This window comes from Pezoporus flaviventris, unplaced genomic scaffold (genome assembly GCF_033815535.1).
Source record: "Pezoporus flaviventris isolate CSIRO_AGI_PZ_B2104156 unplaced genomic scaffold, CSIRO_AGI_Pfla_v1 ptg000079l, whole genome shotgun sequence".
Classification (NCBI taxonomy): domain Eukaryota; kingdom Metazoa; phylum Chordata; class Aves; order Psittaciformes; family Psittacidae; genus Pezoporus; species Pezoporus flaviventris.
The window spans coordinates 7639796-7659125 of record NW_026892627.1 but is presented as its reverse complement, the minus strand read 5'-3'; the positions used below and the strand labels follow the sequence as shown (position 1 = coordinate 7659125).

Genomic DNA, 19330 nt, shown 5'->3' with positions numbered 1-19330 from the left:
TCTCCTCTTTCTGCAACTCTCTCCAGCTTTGTCTCAGTGGGACTTGCTCTCCCAGCCTCAGTGTGCAACACGCAAATGTTTGAACATCACAGAACAAAAGCATCATTCAAGACACACAAATCCTGTGAGGCCAGATGGGAACCACCCAAGGATACAGAGTAAGGTGGTGGAAGTGCTCACCAAGCCAACTTTTAATCATTTCTCAGCAGTCTCCTGGCTAACCAGGTTGGTCCCAGTTGACTGAAAGTTAGCAAACATGATGCCCATCTACAAGAAAGGATGGAAAGAGGTTCCACAGAACGATAGGCCTATCAGCCTGACCTTGGTGCTGCGGGAGGGTCCAAAAGGGCTGTCAAACATTGGAACAGACTGCCCAGGGAAAGGGTTGAGTCACCATCCCTGGTGGTATTTAACAGACATGTAGATGGGGCACCCAGGAACATGGTTTAGTGGTGGACTTGGCAGTACTAGGTTAACAGTTGGACTCAATGATTTTAAAAGTATTTTCCAACCTAAACAATTCTATAACTGAATGCTGCCCTTTGATCTGAAAAAAAAAAACAACCTACATGTTAATTACTTTAATTCTAGTAACAATAAGGCCACTTGGGGATCAGGGAGGTTCCTGCCAAGTGACGTTCAACATGGACTCATCAGTCAGCTCCATAGAGTGCCTGAGCAGTGTGGTCACAAGCTAGTTCACAGCAATTACTCATGCAGCTGGAGCTCTCTTCAGTACACAAAGATTAGCAAGCAGGCAATGGATGTTAGCAACCATCAATAACTATCAATTTAGGATAGATTCAGACTTGGACTGAAGATAGAAAGCTTCCCCATACCCAAATGCAAATTACCTAAAGCTTTCCGGTCTTTTCATTGTTCTGCTTCTCTTCAGTTGCATCTATTCAGAATGTGTCTTCTTTAATACAACAGAAGGCAGAGAGCTGAGGGCAGAACTACAGCCATTTGTTTCCCTTCTGTGGATTAGCCCACTTTGTCTCACTGTTTTCTGTGATGTCACTGTTAATACGCAATGCTCCATAAGGACAGAACTCCTGAAAAACTTAAGAGGCTAGGTTAAAAAAAAATAAACCAAAACAAAACCAACAAACGGAACATGAAAATTAAGTACTAGGGAACTCTCTAGAAGCCAGAGATTCAAGTGTGATAGAACTGTGTAAACAGGCTAAAAAGAACCTTCAGAGCCAAGCCAGCCTCTCCTTGAAAATACGGGAAAGCTAAATTCTGTGCCACTGAATACAGCTAAAATGATCATACTCCTCCTCATCTATTTAATCTCTCCCTAAAAGCATGTGGCTTTTTCCTCTCATTTTAACCCATTAAAACACCTGAATGACTAATACAATTCTCACTGCTACGGTTTTACACCTTGGCAAGCTGCTTTCAGCCATACTGTGGGGTCATTTTCCTTTCTTCCTTTGGTAAATAATATCCCCCTTATTTCTACAATGGCACTCCATCTTATTTCACTTGCTTTAGTGAATAGGTGGACAGACCACCTTTGACTTCATGTAATTTTTCCTCTTCTTGCAAAACTTTGGAGCATCAAACTCTTTTTTTTTTTTTTCTTTTCCTGTACTGAGTTAGAATCCTTTTAATTTTTTTTTTTTTTTAATTGTAGATACAGGCATGATGGACTTTGACTAATATTGCAAAGAAACCTATAAGGACATTGTATTTTATGAAAAATAAGTGCAATTTACACTTACAGCCAGCTTCAAATCTTAAACACTCCAAATCATGGTCAGGTGAGGTTTACAGACAAGTACATGCATAATTCATGAAAGCATAGCCATTATTGGTAGCTTTATAGAATAAATAGTCCTTGGGAGACACTGTGCATTTGAAGGATGCACCACATTCACGCTAGCAATATGGAGCCAAGTTGATATTTATGGCATACTCACAATCCATTCAATTCTGTTTCCATTTGAACACACTGGTGAAATACAGTGCAATATTCTGTTTCAGTTACCAGCAAAAGATACACAACATCAAGCAGAGCTCCTGATAGCTGGAGAGTACAGAAGAACTGATGACTGCACAGGGTTCACTGGGGATCTTGTTATGCCAATCTAATTAACCTGGAAAATGCTCAGCTAGCACCATGCTCTGGGCTCGCACAGATGGAAAACAGGCTGTTCAACTACTGTGTGTGCAAGGCAGACTTCTCATAACTCCCAGGTCAGCAGAAACATTTAAGCATATGCTTACCATTAATGTTAAACAGGTGCTTAAGTAAGCTGCTGAACAGGGAACATAACAAGGAGCATGCCTCTGGAGTATATGGTTTTTGCTTTAACTGTTATTACATAGAGGTTTTATTTATTGATTGCCCTTAGATATTACCTACAGCCTCCTTTCCTTACCAAGATCTCAGTGTTATTAAAATCTGAATAAGAAAATGGTGACAGATGTTCTCTTTTTACAAAAACAAGGTGTATCTGTAAATCCCAAGACACTGGAACAAAAAAGAAGATAAGAAAATGCTATTTTTAAAATTTCTGGAATATTTTCTAGATTGATTCCTACAAGAATGTCCAAATCCAACTGAAATTTTCCTTAACAAAGATTCTAACAAATCATAAATTTAAATGTACATGGTTAATGCAAATGAAATAAAATGCACATAGACTAACAAAATCAACAGGGAATATACATGAACCTCCCTTCCCTGAGAAAAACTCTCAAAGGGTGAGATCAGGAAGAGTTCAATCATACTGATATGAACCACAATTAATTTCTGGATTACTGCTGTACCAACAGTATTTCACATATCCTTCATGTGGACCACAGATCCGATTTTTAATAGAGTCAATAAACTCAGAGCTCATGAATAGTAATACTCTTGCATTACAATTATTCGTTTTATAAACTAGATCTTCATAAAAGGTACTTTCAGTCCCCTCACAGCCGGATGAGAAGGCATTCATATGAGCATATTTTTCACATCCTGATAATTAGGCACAAGAAAAGAGCAATGCAAGCTTTTTCCTAGGTTACTTTGGTTATATCATACATTGCAGAAGAACTACTCAGTATTTACAGAAAATATGACAAGCTATCATTTCTTTTTTTCTCCCTGTTTTTAATAACTTCAGTCCCAAATGATAAACAAATAAAAACATTTCATTTCCAGCATGTCTTCCAGTTTATCATTACTGAAAACAATCATAAGCTAAAATGCTGGCATGCAGCACGCTCTGTGAAACATTTGATGGAGTGGCTGATGGTGTTCTCTGTGGGGGACAACTTACAAAATGAGATGAAGTCAAAACTCCAGAGTACTTTTCTTAACCTGCAGCATCCTCTGGGATAAGCACTTCACTCTGCTTTTCTTCTGCTTGCTTTCTTACCCTGACCTTCACATTTTTTTTGTCAACTCCAGCATACTTCACTGTTTGCTGTCTTTAAAAAAAATACTGGGAATCCTTAGGGACACAGAACATGGTGGGATTTTGTGCCAGACTCAAGTCTGAAGGTACCTGAGCCTCACAGAAATTTCTTACTTATTGCAGCAGGAGTAGTAAATCCTTTAAGTTCAGCAAAAGTTTTGCTTGAGTAAGTGCTGAATAATGACTACAGAAAGAGGCCATCTGATGTGCGACTGGAATTCATGCCAAGTCTAACTGTCTTTACACATGCCCGAGTTGACAAAATCTTCTAGCCAGCATTCCCTGTCAAATGGAGGAGGATTTTTCACAGCATTGGCCACCCTGTTTAGCATCCAGTGCCTCACTGGGCATGCAACATTCATCACTGCAGCTAACCCCACTGCCTCAGTTTTCTCATAATTTCTTTGACTGGATATTTGGGTGCATCTCAGTGTAACTTCTAAAGTTATTATTCTGTAGTAATTAGGGATTAGATGGTGGAAATAACTCATAGCTGGCAATAACATCAATAAACATTGACTTATTGACATGAAAGAGGCCTTATCACAAAAAAAAGTCTTGTATTGGTTGATGGACATCATACACAGAGTTTGCAATTGTCCTGAGCCTTGTAAATGAAAAAATTGGGAACCACCTATTTACAATGGAGGGCGGAACTCTGATTCAGCTACACATGCAGTAATTCTGTCCCCTGGTCAAAATACCACAGGTGATCCCACTTCTCCTGTTCCCACCTTTTACTTCGCTAGTAATGAAGAGGGTATCACTGGACATACAGATCTCAGAAGAAACACTTTGTGCTAGGAAACCACCTGCAAGACACACACTTCTTCCCAGTGCACAGCATAAGCACAAGAAGACAGGTGCTCCAGGGATTCCCAGGACCTTACCAACACTACCACAGATGCGCAAAGCTGGTTCTTACAGAAGCAGTGTTTTAACATAACCTTGATAAACCACTGCAACCAGGACACTATAAATGAAAACTTTGCTTGCTTCAACGTCCTCAAAAGGATAGAAAACCTATAGTATCTACAGGTGAATACATGCTACAGCTGGGACACGGTTTACCATGAGCATTTGGGCTCTAATGGTTTAGATTTATTCTGCAAATTTGATTTATTTTTAATATTTTATTCTCAACTGCAGCCTTTCCAAAGCGACTGAACACTACGGGAACTTGCTAAGTGTGACACTCCATTGGGAAGGAATGGCAAGCTTCCTAAGTGACATGCATTAGTGGATTACACAAGACTTACAGTACATAAAACAATTTAATAAATGGGTTTTGCTTGCTAATCTCACGAGTTACTGTTCAGTACAATACTATACAGACAACACACATTCAAACACACAGACCTAGAGAAATAAATGCATGTATTGTAGTTGTGATGGCATTAAACCACTTGGATTAAGTCATTTCAAAGCCAAAAGTACATTATAATGTTCTATGACAGCTCTGTATATACGTAAACCATGGACCAAACAATTTCTGCAGGAAGATGCCATCTGGCTGGGATGGAAATCCTCTCCTGATACAGCAGGGAGAACCAACCCTCTGCACAAGCATGCTAGGACCTGGGAAGATTAAAGCTCCAAGCATGCAGCTCATGTACACCCACATCCCACTGCAGATTTGATTCACAGACCCTAGATAGATGTACAGAGCAGTACTTGTCTCACATAATGGCAGAGGCCTAATTAGGTGCTTTAGTGTCATCCGAAATGCTCTGGAATATCTACAACTATGTTTAAACAACAGACTCAAGACTCGGCTATCTGCAGGGTAGATGCTTATAGTTCAGCTAGTACCCCATATATCCTTAAGTCAATTGAGAGAAATTGGCATTTAAGAGTGCAGGTCCTCTGGCCCATGTTACACGTCTACATGAAGATGGGATGAATCATGCCCCAGACTCCACTGACTAAATTACAAAGGGAGCCCGGGATGACTAACTTAGATGTAGATGCCTACATTGAAGAAGCCAATGTTCAGTCACAAGAATCCTATCGCCATCTTGTTCTAATGAAGACTTCAAGAGCCAGAAAAACTACCACACTCCCACAGAGACAGCTTCAGTAACTCATCACCTTCACTGTACAAAGTGGACACTTAACTTCTACTCCAAACTCCTCTGACTCAAACTTCCAGCTTTGAATCTTGCTCTGCCTTTGTCAGTTACAATAAAGAGCCTGTTGCCACTAACGGTTTTGTACCAGCCAGAGATGCTCTTCAGCATGATTCTCTATTGCATTCTCCTTTATACGGTCAGTTAGACCAACACTAAGCAAGTGCAAAACTCTGACAAGAAATGCAACCTCCGAGATACACAGGAGTGACACTTGGTCAAGGGAACATGCTGTGAAGTAACTTCTGGCAGCTGAAAGACTCGTTCCACACTGTAGAGAGGGGAACTCTCCTCATCAAATACAGCTTCAGGCCACCAACATCTCCAAAACTTACATTTAAGGTATTTATCTTAAGAAAGAAGTAGCAAATCCAATCATCATTAACGAACAAAAGTAACACCTCAATTACAGATGACTGAAATTCTGCCTTCCTGATTGCACAGACAGCTCTGTGGCTCATTTGCTGCTCAGGGGTCTATTGAGTGACAGCCAAGTGGGTGCATAAAATCATAACAGTCCCTTCAATTTCTCCTTTCGTACTGTTTGGAAAAGCAGTGAAGAGATTCATAAAGAGAGGGGAGGGCACAGACCATTCTGTGAAGAGTTAAGACTCAGAGTGGGGAGGGAGAAATGAACACAAAAGTGTTCTTTTTTCCTTGCAAGCAAGAGGAACCAGGGAAGCTGCGGAGTAATATTGGAGAGAGATGCAGGTGTGAGGAGCACCATCAGATTCAAGATTTTGAACCTTTCTGATTGTGAGAGTTAAAGTTACACCGCAAGCTCCCCTTCATTTTCACATTGCTAAATAGTGAGCTAGCAATGTGAACTACTGCACATGACTCACGTATTTATTGAGACAGCCTGGCCCAATGTATTTCTCATGGTACCTGCAACTTCAGTGGCTCCCTTACAATCCCAATACACCATAGACAGGCTCTGCACTTCTATCCTCTAAGTAAGGCTGCATTTAAAGGGACATTCTACATTAAGTAGACAACACTGGGATTCTATTGGCTATTTCATTGTGGAGTTCCCTGACATCCCACCTCACACACGCAAAGACTCATTATTTCCATTAACTAGCAACATGGCATTGAAACAGGCCCAGCAGACCTTACAGCCTTTCCACTGGGCGGCAATGCGGCAATGCCAGTACCTCCTATGGATTGCACCCCCTACTGCATATATTCTCCTAAGGGGAACACTTGTTCCCCTTTATGCCTGACCCAGAAAGGATACCAGACTGTTACAGTCTATAAAATACAACCTGCTTCTCACTAAACAGCAACAGACACAAAGATTTTCTGCCATAATTCTTGCTGTAGTTTGGCTATGGAATTTCTGCCTGTCTTTAAACTTCATTTGGAGTCATGATAACTTACCTGGGAACTGGTACCAGAGCTCCCTGCTTTCACTTCTGGAGGTCCTTGTGTTTCAGCCAAGGTAGTAGACAGATAATGAACAGCACACAAAATTTAGCTTCTAAATCAAGTGGAATCTGAGACAAAGGGAAGGATAAAGTAGCAAGGAGTCTGCACTGGATCAGAAAACTCCACCACTTACTTCAGGGTGTGAGTTTCAAGAAAAATTAATCTCTATGGAGCTACCTTACATCATGGTAAGACAGCTCCATTCTTGGCTGAGAAGCATCACACCATGTTTTCACTGCAATGTGACTGATCAACCTGCAGCAATAAACCCGTAGATAAAATACAGCAAATAAGGGATATCACAGTGGAACATCAATGTCATTTATTTGTGTTTTTAATATGAATTTACTGTTCATGAGAGGAACCAGGAATACAAAATGGACAGGAACAAAGCTGGGTTTTCTGTCTGCCTGCACCAGTTTATCTCCAGGAAGAGCAAAGCACTCCAATGATCAAAGAGTAGCTTAGTCTTCATGCCATTTGTACTACTGAGTCTCTGAGACCTCTGAGGTGTCAGCAAACTTCCTAGAGAATAACACTAGCAATTGGACTTCTTTTTATTTGTTTTTTATACATACATCCAAACTGCAGCTATAAGAGTTGGGATTTAAATGATCAAACTAAATATCTAAATCTACAGACTCTTCTAAAAGTCCCCTCAATGAACCGGAACTGCCTCTTTTGCCCTCTTCAGAGATTATTCATCAGAGTAAAGCAGGAAAGTGACATATTAATCACAGGTTCTCTTGGTAGTTTCCAAACATTAGAGCAGCTGCTGAGTAGACTGAAATTCAGAGTGGGTTTCACAGCAACATCCTTCCAACAGAGGCAGCTACCTACAGCAGTGTTCACTCCTTTCACCGATGACTAAATGTGCCAGAATAACTGCATGCTCATGTATAGCACATTAAATTTTGCCTTCAAGACCTCATGCATTCTCACTAAATCTATTGTTTCCCCTCACCTGATTGTCTACATCCAAAGATAGCAAGTAACTCCTTTTTATCTCTGTTGCAGATACACCTCTACCAAATTGGGTCCTTACAATTTGCATGGGTGTACACAAGAGAAAAATCTGGCACTACACTAAAGGTCTTCTTCAAACAGCTCTTTTTGATGTTATTTGCTTGAAAACCCATGAAGAGAAGAGAAGAGAAGAGAAGAGAAGAGAAGAGAAGAGAAGAGAAGAGAAGAAAAAAAAAAAAGAAAAAGAAAAACGAAAAGAAAATAAAGAGAAAAAAGAGAGGAAAAAAAAAGTCCATGTACATGGTAGATCAGTCCCTGGGAAGACACAAGCAAGAGTAGAATAAAACAAGTGTAGTTAATATTGTCCTTGACCTGGCAATTAAATGTGTAAGGGAAAAGACAAAAATATTTTAATGAAATAAATTATATAGCTATATGTGAGGTTAGGATCAAATGTAAGTGCATTAAATTTACCTCAAAAAGTGACAAACATTTATCTCCACACCCTACTGTTGTACATTAACTTGAAAAAGACTGGGGAAAACTCACAGTTTATGTCAGTTCTTACTAGAAGAAACCACTGTGTATCAATCACTCCCTACAGCATTTATGTAAAATTAAGAGAAATCCCATTGTAAGAGCTTCAACTACTTCTGTAAGTTACGTTCCCCCAGCTCAAATGATGAATGGGAAACAGAGCAGTAAAATTAAAGTAGGCATTTTTCCAGGTAAATGTTCTGTTTCAGAAAAAGCCAAAACAAAGCCCTGGTGAAATACTGTCACAAGGAGAAAAACATTTATCTCAGTATCACAAGAAAGGCTTCAGTTCTGCTGGTCTAATTAGGTAATAAAGAAATCACTGGTGTTGTGATTCTATGACCTATCACTGCACTTAAAAAGGGCGCACTGCGTGGCCAAGGAGCAGCATGCCACTATTATCACTTGTTGTCACATCATTTTAAGAATGAAATAGCTCAACTTAAGAAAGATTTTTAAAGAGAAGAAAAATCAATACATAGTTAGAAGCTTGTCAAGATTCTAAGCAACAGCAAAACCGCCAGAAAACAAATAAACAAACAAAAACTGCAATGGGCTCTGAATTTTCAATGACTATTCAAATTCTGTTGGGCAATTAATGCGATGCACACTGTACTGCACCTCCTGGGACTCCACACATAGCACACTTCCCAACAGCTGCCGGATATTGAGAGAGGGCACTGGCAGCATGAGGTTTTGACACGATTCATTCAGGATTCCAATTTTAATTGCAACAAAAGTGGCAAGTAAAAATACAATTTTTTTAAAACAATAGGTTAGGAAAAGGGCAAAGAACTAGTCTTAACTTGCTAGCATGTCCATTGAAAGCATACCTAAGATTTCAAGATTAGGTCCACTAATTATTATCTCAAAGAAATATAAAATCTGGCCAAGTATCTTAAAGCTTAAACAGTCACCTGAATTCTTGCTTAAATAAACTGCAGATCCAGTTACAACCACAGACCAGATTGACACTGAAACCAGCTGTGTCTGTTTTAGGTGGCCCATAAAAACACAGACCTTAATTAAAGAAATCATCTGTACCAATGTAACAGTTTCTTGAAATTTCATTGACAGTGTTTCAATAATCAGTTCTTCAAAGGAAAACCATGCATTCAGGTCCAGGGAGCCTGCCCTGAGTGATGCTGAGAAACAACTGTGACTTAGCAACCTGGGGGGGTGGATCCTGCTCCCATCTTAATCAGAGGCAAAAACTATTCTCTGGCAGAACGCTTTGAGTAGTTGCGGACAGCCCTTGCTACATAGATCTGTGTGCAGATCGATCACTCCAGCCTTTGCTTGTCTTGCAGAGGTGGGGGATATGTAGATCCATTTTGCCACTCTGAAGCCAAAAATCCCAGCAGAAGCTCCAGCCCTCCGCTGAGTGGCAGTGGGGGAATCCCTGCCTGCTCATTCTTCCCTGACTTCAGAGACCAGCAAGGAAAACGTACAAGAGGGTTTTATTAATTCTGTGACATTGTGCATGTAAATTAGGTTAATCCTACACTTTAATCGAACTATGTCATCTCAGGTGGTTAATTATTTTTTCTTATTGATAGAGAACATCCTAATCAAAGACTATAATGGCCTCTAGGATCAGTAGCTTAAGCAAATAATAATTTGAATTTCCCCATGGTAAGAAAGTTCCATCACCAGATATTTCCCAGGCATTTAAAAGGCATAATGAAAGGAGCACAACGCAATCAGACAGGCTGTAAAATCCTGGAAAAATGTTTGCAGAAGTTCCCATTCAGTTCCCTTAGCTGAATTCACAGGTCACATAGCACTGCACCTTCCTCTTAACAGCTACTGCCAAAAAAAGCAGTATTACTGGAGTTGAAAAAGGAAGCATTTCCTTAAAAAGCCAGCAAAGCATTTTTACTATGAAACTTAATTAAAGGATGGAGAATACTTTGGCTGCTCTTTGAACACGTCAACACAAGGCATGGCAGAATCGTACACTACCTCTGCATTAAATATTAGCGTTTCACAAGGGAGATAAAATACACGTTGGAGTGCTCTGCTTCAGAAAAAGGAGGGGACAGGAGACCAACAGGTACCCTTTACAAGCTTCGGGTTATTTGAAATAAGTTGCTTTGAAACCAAAGCGCCCTGAAGCCATTGCGTTTCCGTCCCTCCCTCCCAGCCACCTTCCCCGGGCCGCTGGCAACCCCCGGCCCCCGGAGCCGCGTCCCCCCTCCAACCCCAGCGGCCCCGCTGCCCCCGGCGGGCCAAGCCAGCAGGCAAAACACACAAATACATCTCCATCAGCACAAGATGGCAACCTGCACTTCTTCCGGGAGAGCATTTTTATCTTCTTTTTCATATTTTTTTTTTCCTTAAGGGAGGGGGGAAGGTGATTTACAAACCATCCCGAGTACGGTTTTTTAAAAAACGGCATCAAGACAAACGCTTCCGCTAGTAACGCCGGAGGAAAGGCAGGGTAGCCCCCGCACCCCCCAGCTCACACACACCCCACCGTGGCCATCAACTTGGCGAAGTTGGCCGTGCCGAAGGAGCGCGGCCCGGGGTCCCCCGCCCTGCCCGCACCCCAGCTCCGCTCGGGAAGCGGGGTACGCCCCGCAGCCGCCTCATCACCGGAGACCCCCGCCGGGAGCAGGGGCAGCCGCTAAGCAAAGCTGCCCCCACTCTCGGCTCAGCCCCAGCCACTGGGGCTCCGCGCCGACCGTACGAAAGGGTCCGACAGCACCGCGTCGAGAGCCCTGCCACTTACAGTCACCGGAGGCGCCCGCAGCAGCCGCTTACCATCATGTTTCCTTGCATTTTAGCCGTTTGAAACATTGCCTTTTCCTTCATTTTCGCCGTATGTGTGCGTGCGTGTGCTGCTCTCCCAAGAGTTACTTAATCCAGCGGCTGGATCACTTTAGTGAAGAACTGGCGTGCACTTGCGGTGCCTCTTTTTGGTGTGGGGTGGACTGAGAGCAGCAGAAGGGGAGGGCGCCTGCTTTCTCTTTTTTTTTTCCCCCTTCCGCACCCTTTCAGTATATATTTTTCTTTTTGCCCCAAAATAACCAATTTTAAAAGGGCAGTAAAAACGAAGCCGCCCCTGCCAGAGGGATGGGATGCAGGAGCGGCGGGGGGCAGTCGGCTCTGTTACCACCCAAGCTCGCCTATTGCCCTGTGGGAGCCTACGGGGCGGGAGGTAGCCGCGCACACGCCCCCCGCCCCAGCCATGCCTGGCTGCCGCCCCGGGCCCGGGCGGTACCCCCGAGCCAAGGCCACCGCGGGAGATTGGGTGCAGGAAAGGCGGGGGGAAGAAGGGGGGACGATAAATGAAAAGAGGGAGCTCTCTGTGCCCGGCTCGCTGCTCTCCCGGGGGGGAATGTGTACACGCTTTTTACAAACAAGAACCGGGGAGGGTAGTGGGGAGAGGAGCCGCCTTTCTCGGTGTTAACTGTTCACCGGCTAGAGCCGGCGCGGCCCCGCCAAGCCACGGCTGATGCAGAGAGGGTGGGGAATAGAAATAACGTGCCGCGGGTAAGCCGGGGTACGCGCGCCTCGTTTCTTTAGCTGCGTCCCGGTTCCCCCGCCTGCAGACCTCCTCTGCCACCCGTACCGCTGCCCCTCGCCTGCATGATGTTCAGGGCGCTGTTGGGGCGAGGGGGCGTTTCCGGAGATCTGCCCCAGTACCAAGATTTGGGATGCGGGATGAGCCCCTCTGCACACCGCAGAACAAGCAGGCGGTGCCGAAGCTCGTTGCCCGCCCCGAGGTAAATGCAAAGACACAGACGCGTTGGGCTGCGGCTAAACCCGGCCGTGCCCTTAGCACCTTTCCAGCAACGTCCGCAGCTCCCCAGTGAGGTTTTCCACCGCTGTGAGCTGTAGTCCCTCAGCAGAGCTGCATCACAGGTGGCTGGAGCAGCTGCTGGAAGATGGTCCTTTCCCGCTGCCCTTGGGAGGACGTGGCCGCTCCTCGGCTTTGTGCAAAGGTTTACACCTCAGCCCGCACGCATGACAAAAATCCTTGCAGTTATCTCTTTTGTCTCTCCTTGATGTACCAGAAGTAACTACAGCCATCTCCAGGATAACTAGGTGCCCATCAATTTCATTTGGCATGAACAGGGCTGCTTCCGATGATCCCCACTCAAAAGGAGAGAAACTCTGAGAAGTGATTTGCTTAATAGCTGAGAAGGGAAACCAAGAAGAAAAGGCAGAAACTCTTGTCCTCCAAGGTTTAACCAAGCCAGCAGCTAGAGCAAAAGCTCTCTCTGTTGTTTGGATTTGATTTTTTTTTTTTTTTGGTGGGGGAACTGCAATCCTTTTCTTATGCCCATATGTAGCATCTTGAGCACCAGTCCTTCACAGCTTGCAGCATCTTAATTTCATAGGCAATGGCTGTTCACTAGAAATAGGACACAGCATGTGCAATCCCATCACATTGTTCACACTATATTTGTCTTTAAGCCACCCAGCTGTTGAAAGATATTCAAATACAGATTTTCTCACCTAAAACATTAAGCATGTATCTTGGAAATGACGGTAATGGGGAAGAGAGATCCTGAGACATTTGTGGGAAACGCCAATGGCAGGTGATGCTGGTGGCCCTGAGGGTTACCTGTAGGAGCTTCTGTTCTACAAAAATGTCACCTCTCACTTGCAGGTCTTGATTATCTTCTCCCTTGTCTTTATTTGGGAACTGCTTACACCTGCTTACATGGTGCACCCTGAGCAGGAAACTCTTCATCATGTTCCTCAAGCCTCTTGCTTTCTTTACTTCAATTTTGATGTTTTATCAGGCAGTTCCTGTTGCATCTTAATATTTTACCTTCAGGTGCTTTAATTATGTATGGACACAAAATACTATCTGCTTCACAGTCAGTAGTCCCATTTGCCTCCTGCATTACTTTATACACCAGTAGAACTTTTTGCCATATATTGAAATCTGGCACTAGTGCTTTTTTGATATTTTTTCCCTCAGTGTTGTCATAATGCAGTTACTGGGCTTGTCTGTTTATTTTTATTTAATATTTATATGCTAGTGGCATAAACGTAGCAATTGCCTTGACTAAACCAGCTTTGTTTAAAGTTGAGACTATTGGCAAAATGATGTTTCACTTTTGTCAGTATCCAATTGTTTAGTTGGGTTCTTTTCATTATTAAACACCAACCAGGGTCCATTTGGCCACATTCATACATAACTGGATTACTGGTTTTCCCCTCCCGCTGTGAACTATGATACTCCCATCTTCATCATCCAGAGATTTTACAAGAAATAGGAAACACAAGTCAGTGTTTTGAAACACTGTGCAAAAAGGTGACATTGGTGATGTTAGAGCAAAAAAAAATCCCATTATAAGAGAGAAATTCTTGTTTACCTCTTTCAGTTATCTTTTTTGACTCATTAGGCACTTTGAGAAAAGACATAGGGAATGCTTTATCTCTGAGAGTTTTATGACCAGAGTCCACCTTTAGAGGTTTCCAAAAGCTGACTGGACAAAGCCCTGATCAACCTGTTGTGATCTCAGAGCTCATGAATGCTTTATCTCTGAGAGTTTTATGACCAGAGTCCACCTTTAGAGGTTTCCAAAAGCTAACTGGACAAAGCCCTGATCAACCTGTTGTGATCTCAGAGCTCATCCTGCTCTGAGCAGAAGGTTGGGCTAAAGACCTCCTGAGGTGTCCTCCAACCTACATTGTCCTAGGATCTCTAAGATCACAACAGTCCACACTGAGTGACCCTATGTTACAGATTAAAACATCTGTTTAAGAAATTACTATTGTGTCATTTCTTCAGATGACTCCAAAACTACATCCCTCATATTCCCAAAGACTTCAGGTTCTGCCGATCATGTCTGTGGCTGGTATTTTTCATGGCCAAACCACTTTTGTTTGGCTAATGGAACAGCTAAGATTGCTCTCAGATCTTAAAGTATGAGACTGCAGCAGATTTGTATCCCCAGATGTGGTCAGGTGATTCCATTACAAATGTCATAGATTCTATGATTCTAGATACAATGGTTTGGGTTGGAGGGAACCTTAAATATCATCTAGTTCCAACCTCCTTTGACCAAGTTGCTCAAAGCCCCATTCAACCTGGGCTTGAACACCTTCCAGGGATGAGGCATCCCTGTCCTTAAGGTTTGGGACATTTAAGACCGCTAAAGATGATACTACCACAATACTGCCTTGAGTACATTAACCCCACTGGACTCCTTTTCATCTAGCATTCAAACAAATTTAGAGCTTTTGTTCTTGATGGATCTTCTCTGTATCATTGTAATGGAAATTCACTAGAGGTGCAACAAATACTCTCAGTGAACGAGGACTCAACTTTTTTTTATGAATAGGAAGTGAAATGGTGAATGCAGAAAGATGATCTGAAAGGTCTTATATATTTTTGAGGGAACATATTTTTACTTTATTTGAATGATGTGTAAGGATAGCCAATCACCCTGGGACCCAAGGAAGTTGTATGATTTAAGTAGCTAAAAGCTTCTGTATTTAAGGTCAAATACCTGGCCCAGGAAACCTCAGTAAAACATGAAAATGTTTCTTCATCATGTCAGACTTTTTCTCAGAGGCAAATTGTTACAATTCATGACTTTTGCATTCACTGATTTATCTCAGTGCACCTCCTTTGTCAGCAATTACTTTTGATAATAACACGGAAAAGTTCAGCCCAGACTCAGCTGCATCTTAATAGCAACCTCTTAAGTGAAACCCCTGTATAAGGAGGGTTTTTTTCTGCAATCTGTCCCTTGGTATCCAAGATGCATACTAGGAGGAAAACCCTGAGAACTCAAACAGGGTTTGGTTTATATCTGATCTAGAGATAATCTCTGTATCTCTCATACTATGACAAAACCAACATGGCATCTTCATCTGCTAACATTTTTATAGGCCATTTTGAAGAAATGTGCTTTCCTCACATCCCTCACAGAATGAGATATATGGAAAAAAAAAAAAAAGAAAAGAAAAGAAACAATCTTATAGCTTATATTCTGTGTGGGTTTCAGTACTCTGAGGCTGACTTCCTTTATCTGAAAAGGAGCACAGGCTACAATGCTTACATCCTATTCACAATACTTTACTTAAAGCTATGATGATAAGAGAGTGGGAGAATTTATTTTATCAAATAAAAACCCATTCAATGCATTTGATGCTGGCTCTCCTTCTCACTAGCCAAACAAGCCTGGAACAGTCCTTCTGAATGGAAGGGAAGAATTAATTTTACACAGTATTAGCCGGCTGCACAGCACAGACTTTTATTTATTCCATATTTTAAAAGAAAAATATTTTAAGAATGTAAGGCCACAGACAAATACAACAGCTGCTGTACCAGAAGTCAGTTCTAAGAGCATCAGGATTTCCCTTCCTCTTCTTAATTTAAGGTTACTTTTTATTCTCCCCAATTAAAGTATTCATGTTTTCAAAACACAACAAATGCCTTTTACTTCTAGGTCAAGACCCTTTTGTGATGATCCCATCTTCTTCTGGTCAGCCTAATCACACAAGCCTGGGCTCAGGCTTCTCTCCAGCCTAATTTCAGGACTGTGCTCCCTCAGATCAGGCCAAGTCATACTACACCTTTGCCCTGAATTCTCCCTGTCCATTTTACATCGCCATCAGACACAGGTCCACAGCACATTGTTTTGTTGTGCAACTCTCATCTTTTTCCCTTCACTATGCTAGTAGGTTGAACAGAGCAGCAGGGGATTCTGACATGCACCTTCTGTCAAGCCACCAGGAAAGCTAGTGCTTTTCAATAGAAACAATGAGGAGGAAGTCAACCCAAATGCTTGAGATCAGAAGATCTTTCAGGCTGGAAGGACCTCAGGAGGTCTTTAGCCCAACTTCCTGCTCAAGCAGAGTCAGTTCTGATGTCAGACCAAGTTGGTCAGAGCTTTGTCAAGTCATGTCTCGAAATCCTCCAGGAATGGGGACTACACAGCTCCAGTAGGCAACCTATTCTGACAGTTGACTGTTCTCACATGCAAAAAGATTTTCCTTATCTTCATTTAGTCTGAACTTGTCTTGTTTCAACTTATGCTCATTGCTTCTCATCCTGCTGCCATACTTCCCTGGGAAGAGCTTGGCTCCACCTTCTTGATAACCTCCCCAAGAAACTGGAAAGCACTCTAAACTCCCACCCCAGCCCATCTCTTCTCCAGGCTGAACATCTCCACATCCCCCAGACTTATCCCTTCCCTGCAAGGGGTAAGTGTTCTAGCCCCTGACCACACCTGTGGCTTTCTGCTGAACTTGCTCCAATTTATATCAGCCTTGTAGTGAGGGCCCATAACTGGACCACACATGTGGTCTAACCAGTGTCAAGATAAGGAGGTAACTGCTGAGGGAGAGGTCATCTGTAGCACTCACTTTGGTATTAATTTACAACATTCAAGAGGAATGGGACTGGTGATGTCCCAGATGAAATGGTTGAGTGTTATCTTGTGCAAGCCTAATGGAAGTCAGAAACGCAGCTTTCATAATAGTAAATATATTTAATAACAGTATTTAATAATACAATACAAAGAAAGAGAGTTAGAGCAAACAACTTTTTTTCTTTCTAAGTGGATCAATTTGGACAATTTCATTACTTAAACCAAGCTCCATGTCTATTCTGAAAAATCTTCACTCCTGCTATGCTAGATCTTTGCCTGTGTATTTACAGCTCCTTGCTCCTTCTAGCCATGTCTTCTAGAGAAGAAATTGGAGAGAGAAAGTAAATACGCTGTTAAATAGATTTTAAAATTACTTCTGAGGATTGCTAATTCTTCAAGAAATTAGAATAATGACAGTGCAGCTGCTGTTAAAAAGTTAATATTTGCTAGCTCTTATCGCATGAGGGTACTTAAGCCATCTTTGTTAACTCAAATGGGAGAGGAGAGTCTGAAAAAATGGGAAATTCTGTTATCTCAGAAAATATCCTTTGTTCTGTCTGTTTTCTAAGGAAAAAAGGAATATGATAGGAACCACTGAATTTTAGAATTGTTTATATTAGGCCCATTTATTTTTTTATTTTTTTTAACCCTTACCTACATTTTGGTGTGTTACTACTAACATTGTCACTGCATGACAACATTCTCTTCCTCTCTGCATGTTGTCCACATTTCTTTGCAAACATGGCCATATACTTCTCATCTCTCCCAGTGAGACACAGGACTTAGCAACATTACATGCTCAGGAAACATGCAATGGCACAGCTGAAAACTGTTGCCTTTGAGAAGAGACTTACTGATGTGTTCCTGTTACACCAATAGGAACATATTTTCCCAAAGGCATAGCTGGACAGTTTATTTCTCAGGTACCAATTCCATCCTGGGGGAAACAGTGGGAAGCTCAACACATCTGATTTCCCCTGACATTACCCAGACACTAGTTGCCCATACATGTGCTTTGACATTTAGTTCTTAAAAAAAAAGTAATTTGTTAGATTCATCAGGGATTTGGCTTGAGACACATAACCTCTGGACAGCTACCTGGAACACAGTCAACTCCCCATTATCCGCGAGTGAATTATTCAGCTGCAAATAGACCATAAGACTGGTACAGGGATCCTCAGCTTGTTTCATGTAGTCTATGATAAACCCAAGAGCTTACAAGCTCAAATGGGGCACTGCCTTCACGTTGTTATGCTGATACCTTAACTAGCCAAGACAGAAACTCTCAAAAGCAAATCAGATGAGATGTCTCACACTAAGATATGTAACATTAATGGATGTGCTGTATTTTTACTTCCCTTGAATGACAGAATGGTTTGGGTTGGAAAGGACATTAAAGATCATTAAGGGCTGGGACACCTTCCGCTAGACCAGGTTGCTCAAAGCCCCATCCAGCCTGACCTTGAACACTGCCAGGGATGGGGCAGCAACAACTTCTCTGGGCAATCTGTTCAAGTGCCTCACCATCCTCACAGTAAAGAATTCTTACTAATTCCTAATCTAAATGTACCCTCTTTCAGTTTAAAGCCATTACCCCTTGTCCTATCACTACTTGCTGTTATATTATTTCAAATTCTGGGACTCAGATGAGCCTCTGTCCATACTGAGCATGTAAGGTTTATTCCTAAGACAGGCAGCCTGGGTGTGAGGCAATGTTGACAGCTGCAGTCTAGGACAAAAGAGCAAAATATGGAAGATTTCTACTAGAATTATAGATCCTCCCTTAAACCTTCTGTTTTGGGAGGGTTTTTTGGAGCTTTTTTGGGGTTAGGTTCTTTGTTTTGGTTTGTTTTTTTTTCCACATGTTGAGCTTCTGAACTCCATTAACAAAGGCTAAAAATATACATAATTAAAATAATTACTTTTCCATGAATGAAATTATTGAAGTTGCTAAAGGATTCAGAGAAGGAGGAAGAGCATTCAGAATATAACTTCTCAGAATGCTTGGGCATATGAAATTTAAATATAAGGGAATGCTAGGAAAATCTGGGCAGACTCATTAGACTAATAGAAAGCATTATGAGACCTTGCTTTTCAGGCAGGTACCACTCCTGAGTTTTCAGAACTAGTATTTTTTTATAATTTAAAACCTACAAATTCTGTAGTAGAAATGACATTCACCTCATAATCTCTTCTAGCAAATGTCCTTACCCTTATATGTACTTTGGATTTCCGGCTGTACCAATTCCAATGCCTAACTGATGGATCACATTTTCTTTCCTAAATTAAGAGTACCCTGTGCTACCCAGCTTCTCTCAATAGAAGTGAGTACTGCAGAGTTTTAAAAGACAAACATAAAAATACACAAAAGCATAAGTAAAACACAGTATGCTAAAAGCAGCATATGTGCTAAGCTTTTTTCATTAACACTGAATGAAAATACAGACAGACTTGTGTTAAACATTTGGAAGTTTGCTACGCAACATATTTTATCCTCCAGAACAAT

General features: G+C 42.0%; 1 protein-coding gene across 2 annotated transcripts in view; it reads right to left on the bottom strand.

The window, feature by feature from the left end:
* The window catches only part of DPP6 (dipeptidyl peptidase like 6), a 565175-nt gene that overhangs the window by 493506 nt on the left and 52339 nt on the right, over positions 1-19330 (bottom strand). The window contains exon 1 of one of the 2 annotated variants that reach the window (XM_061474525.1): positions 11246-11729. The exons of the other annotated variant lie outside the window; for it this stretch is intronic. Within the exon in view, the coding sequence (XP_061330509.1) occupies positions 11246-11296 (51 nt within the window). The 5' untranslated portion in view covers positions 11297-11729. Of the gene's footprint in view, positions 1-11245; positions 11730-19330 lie in introns of those variants that run through there. 2 annotated transcript variants of the gene reach the window in all.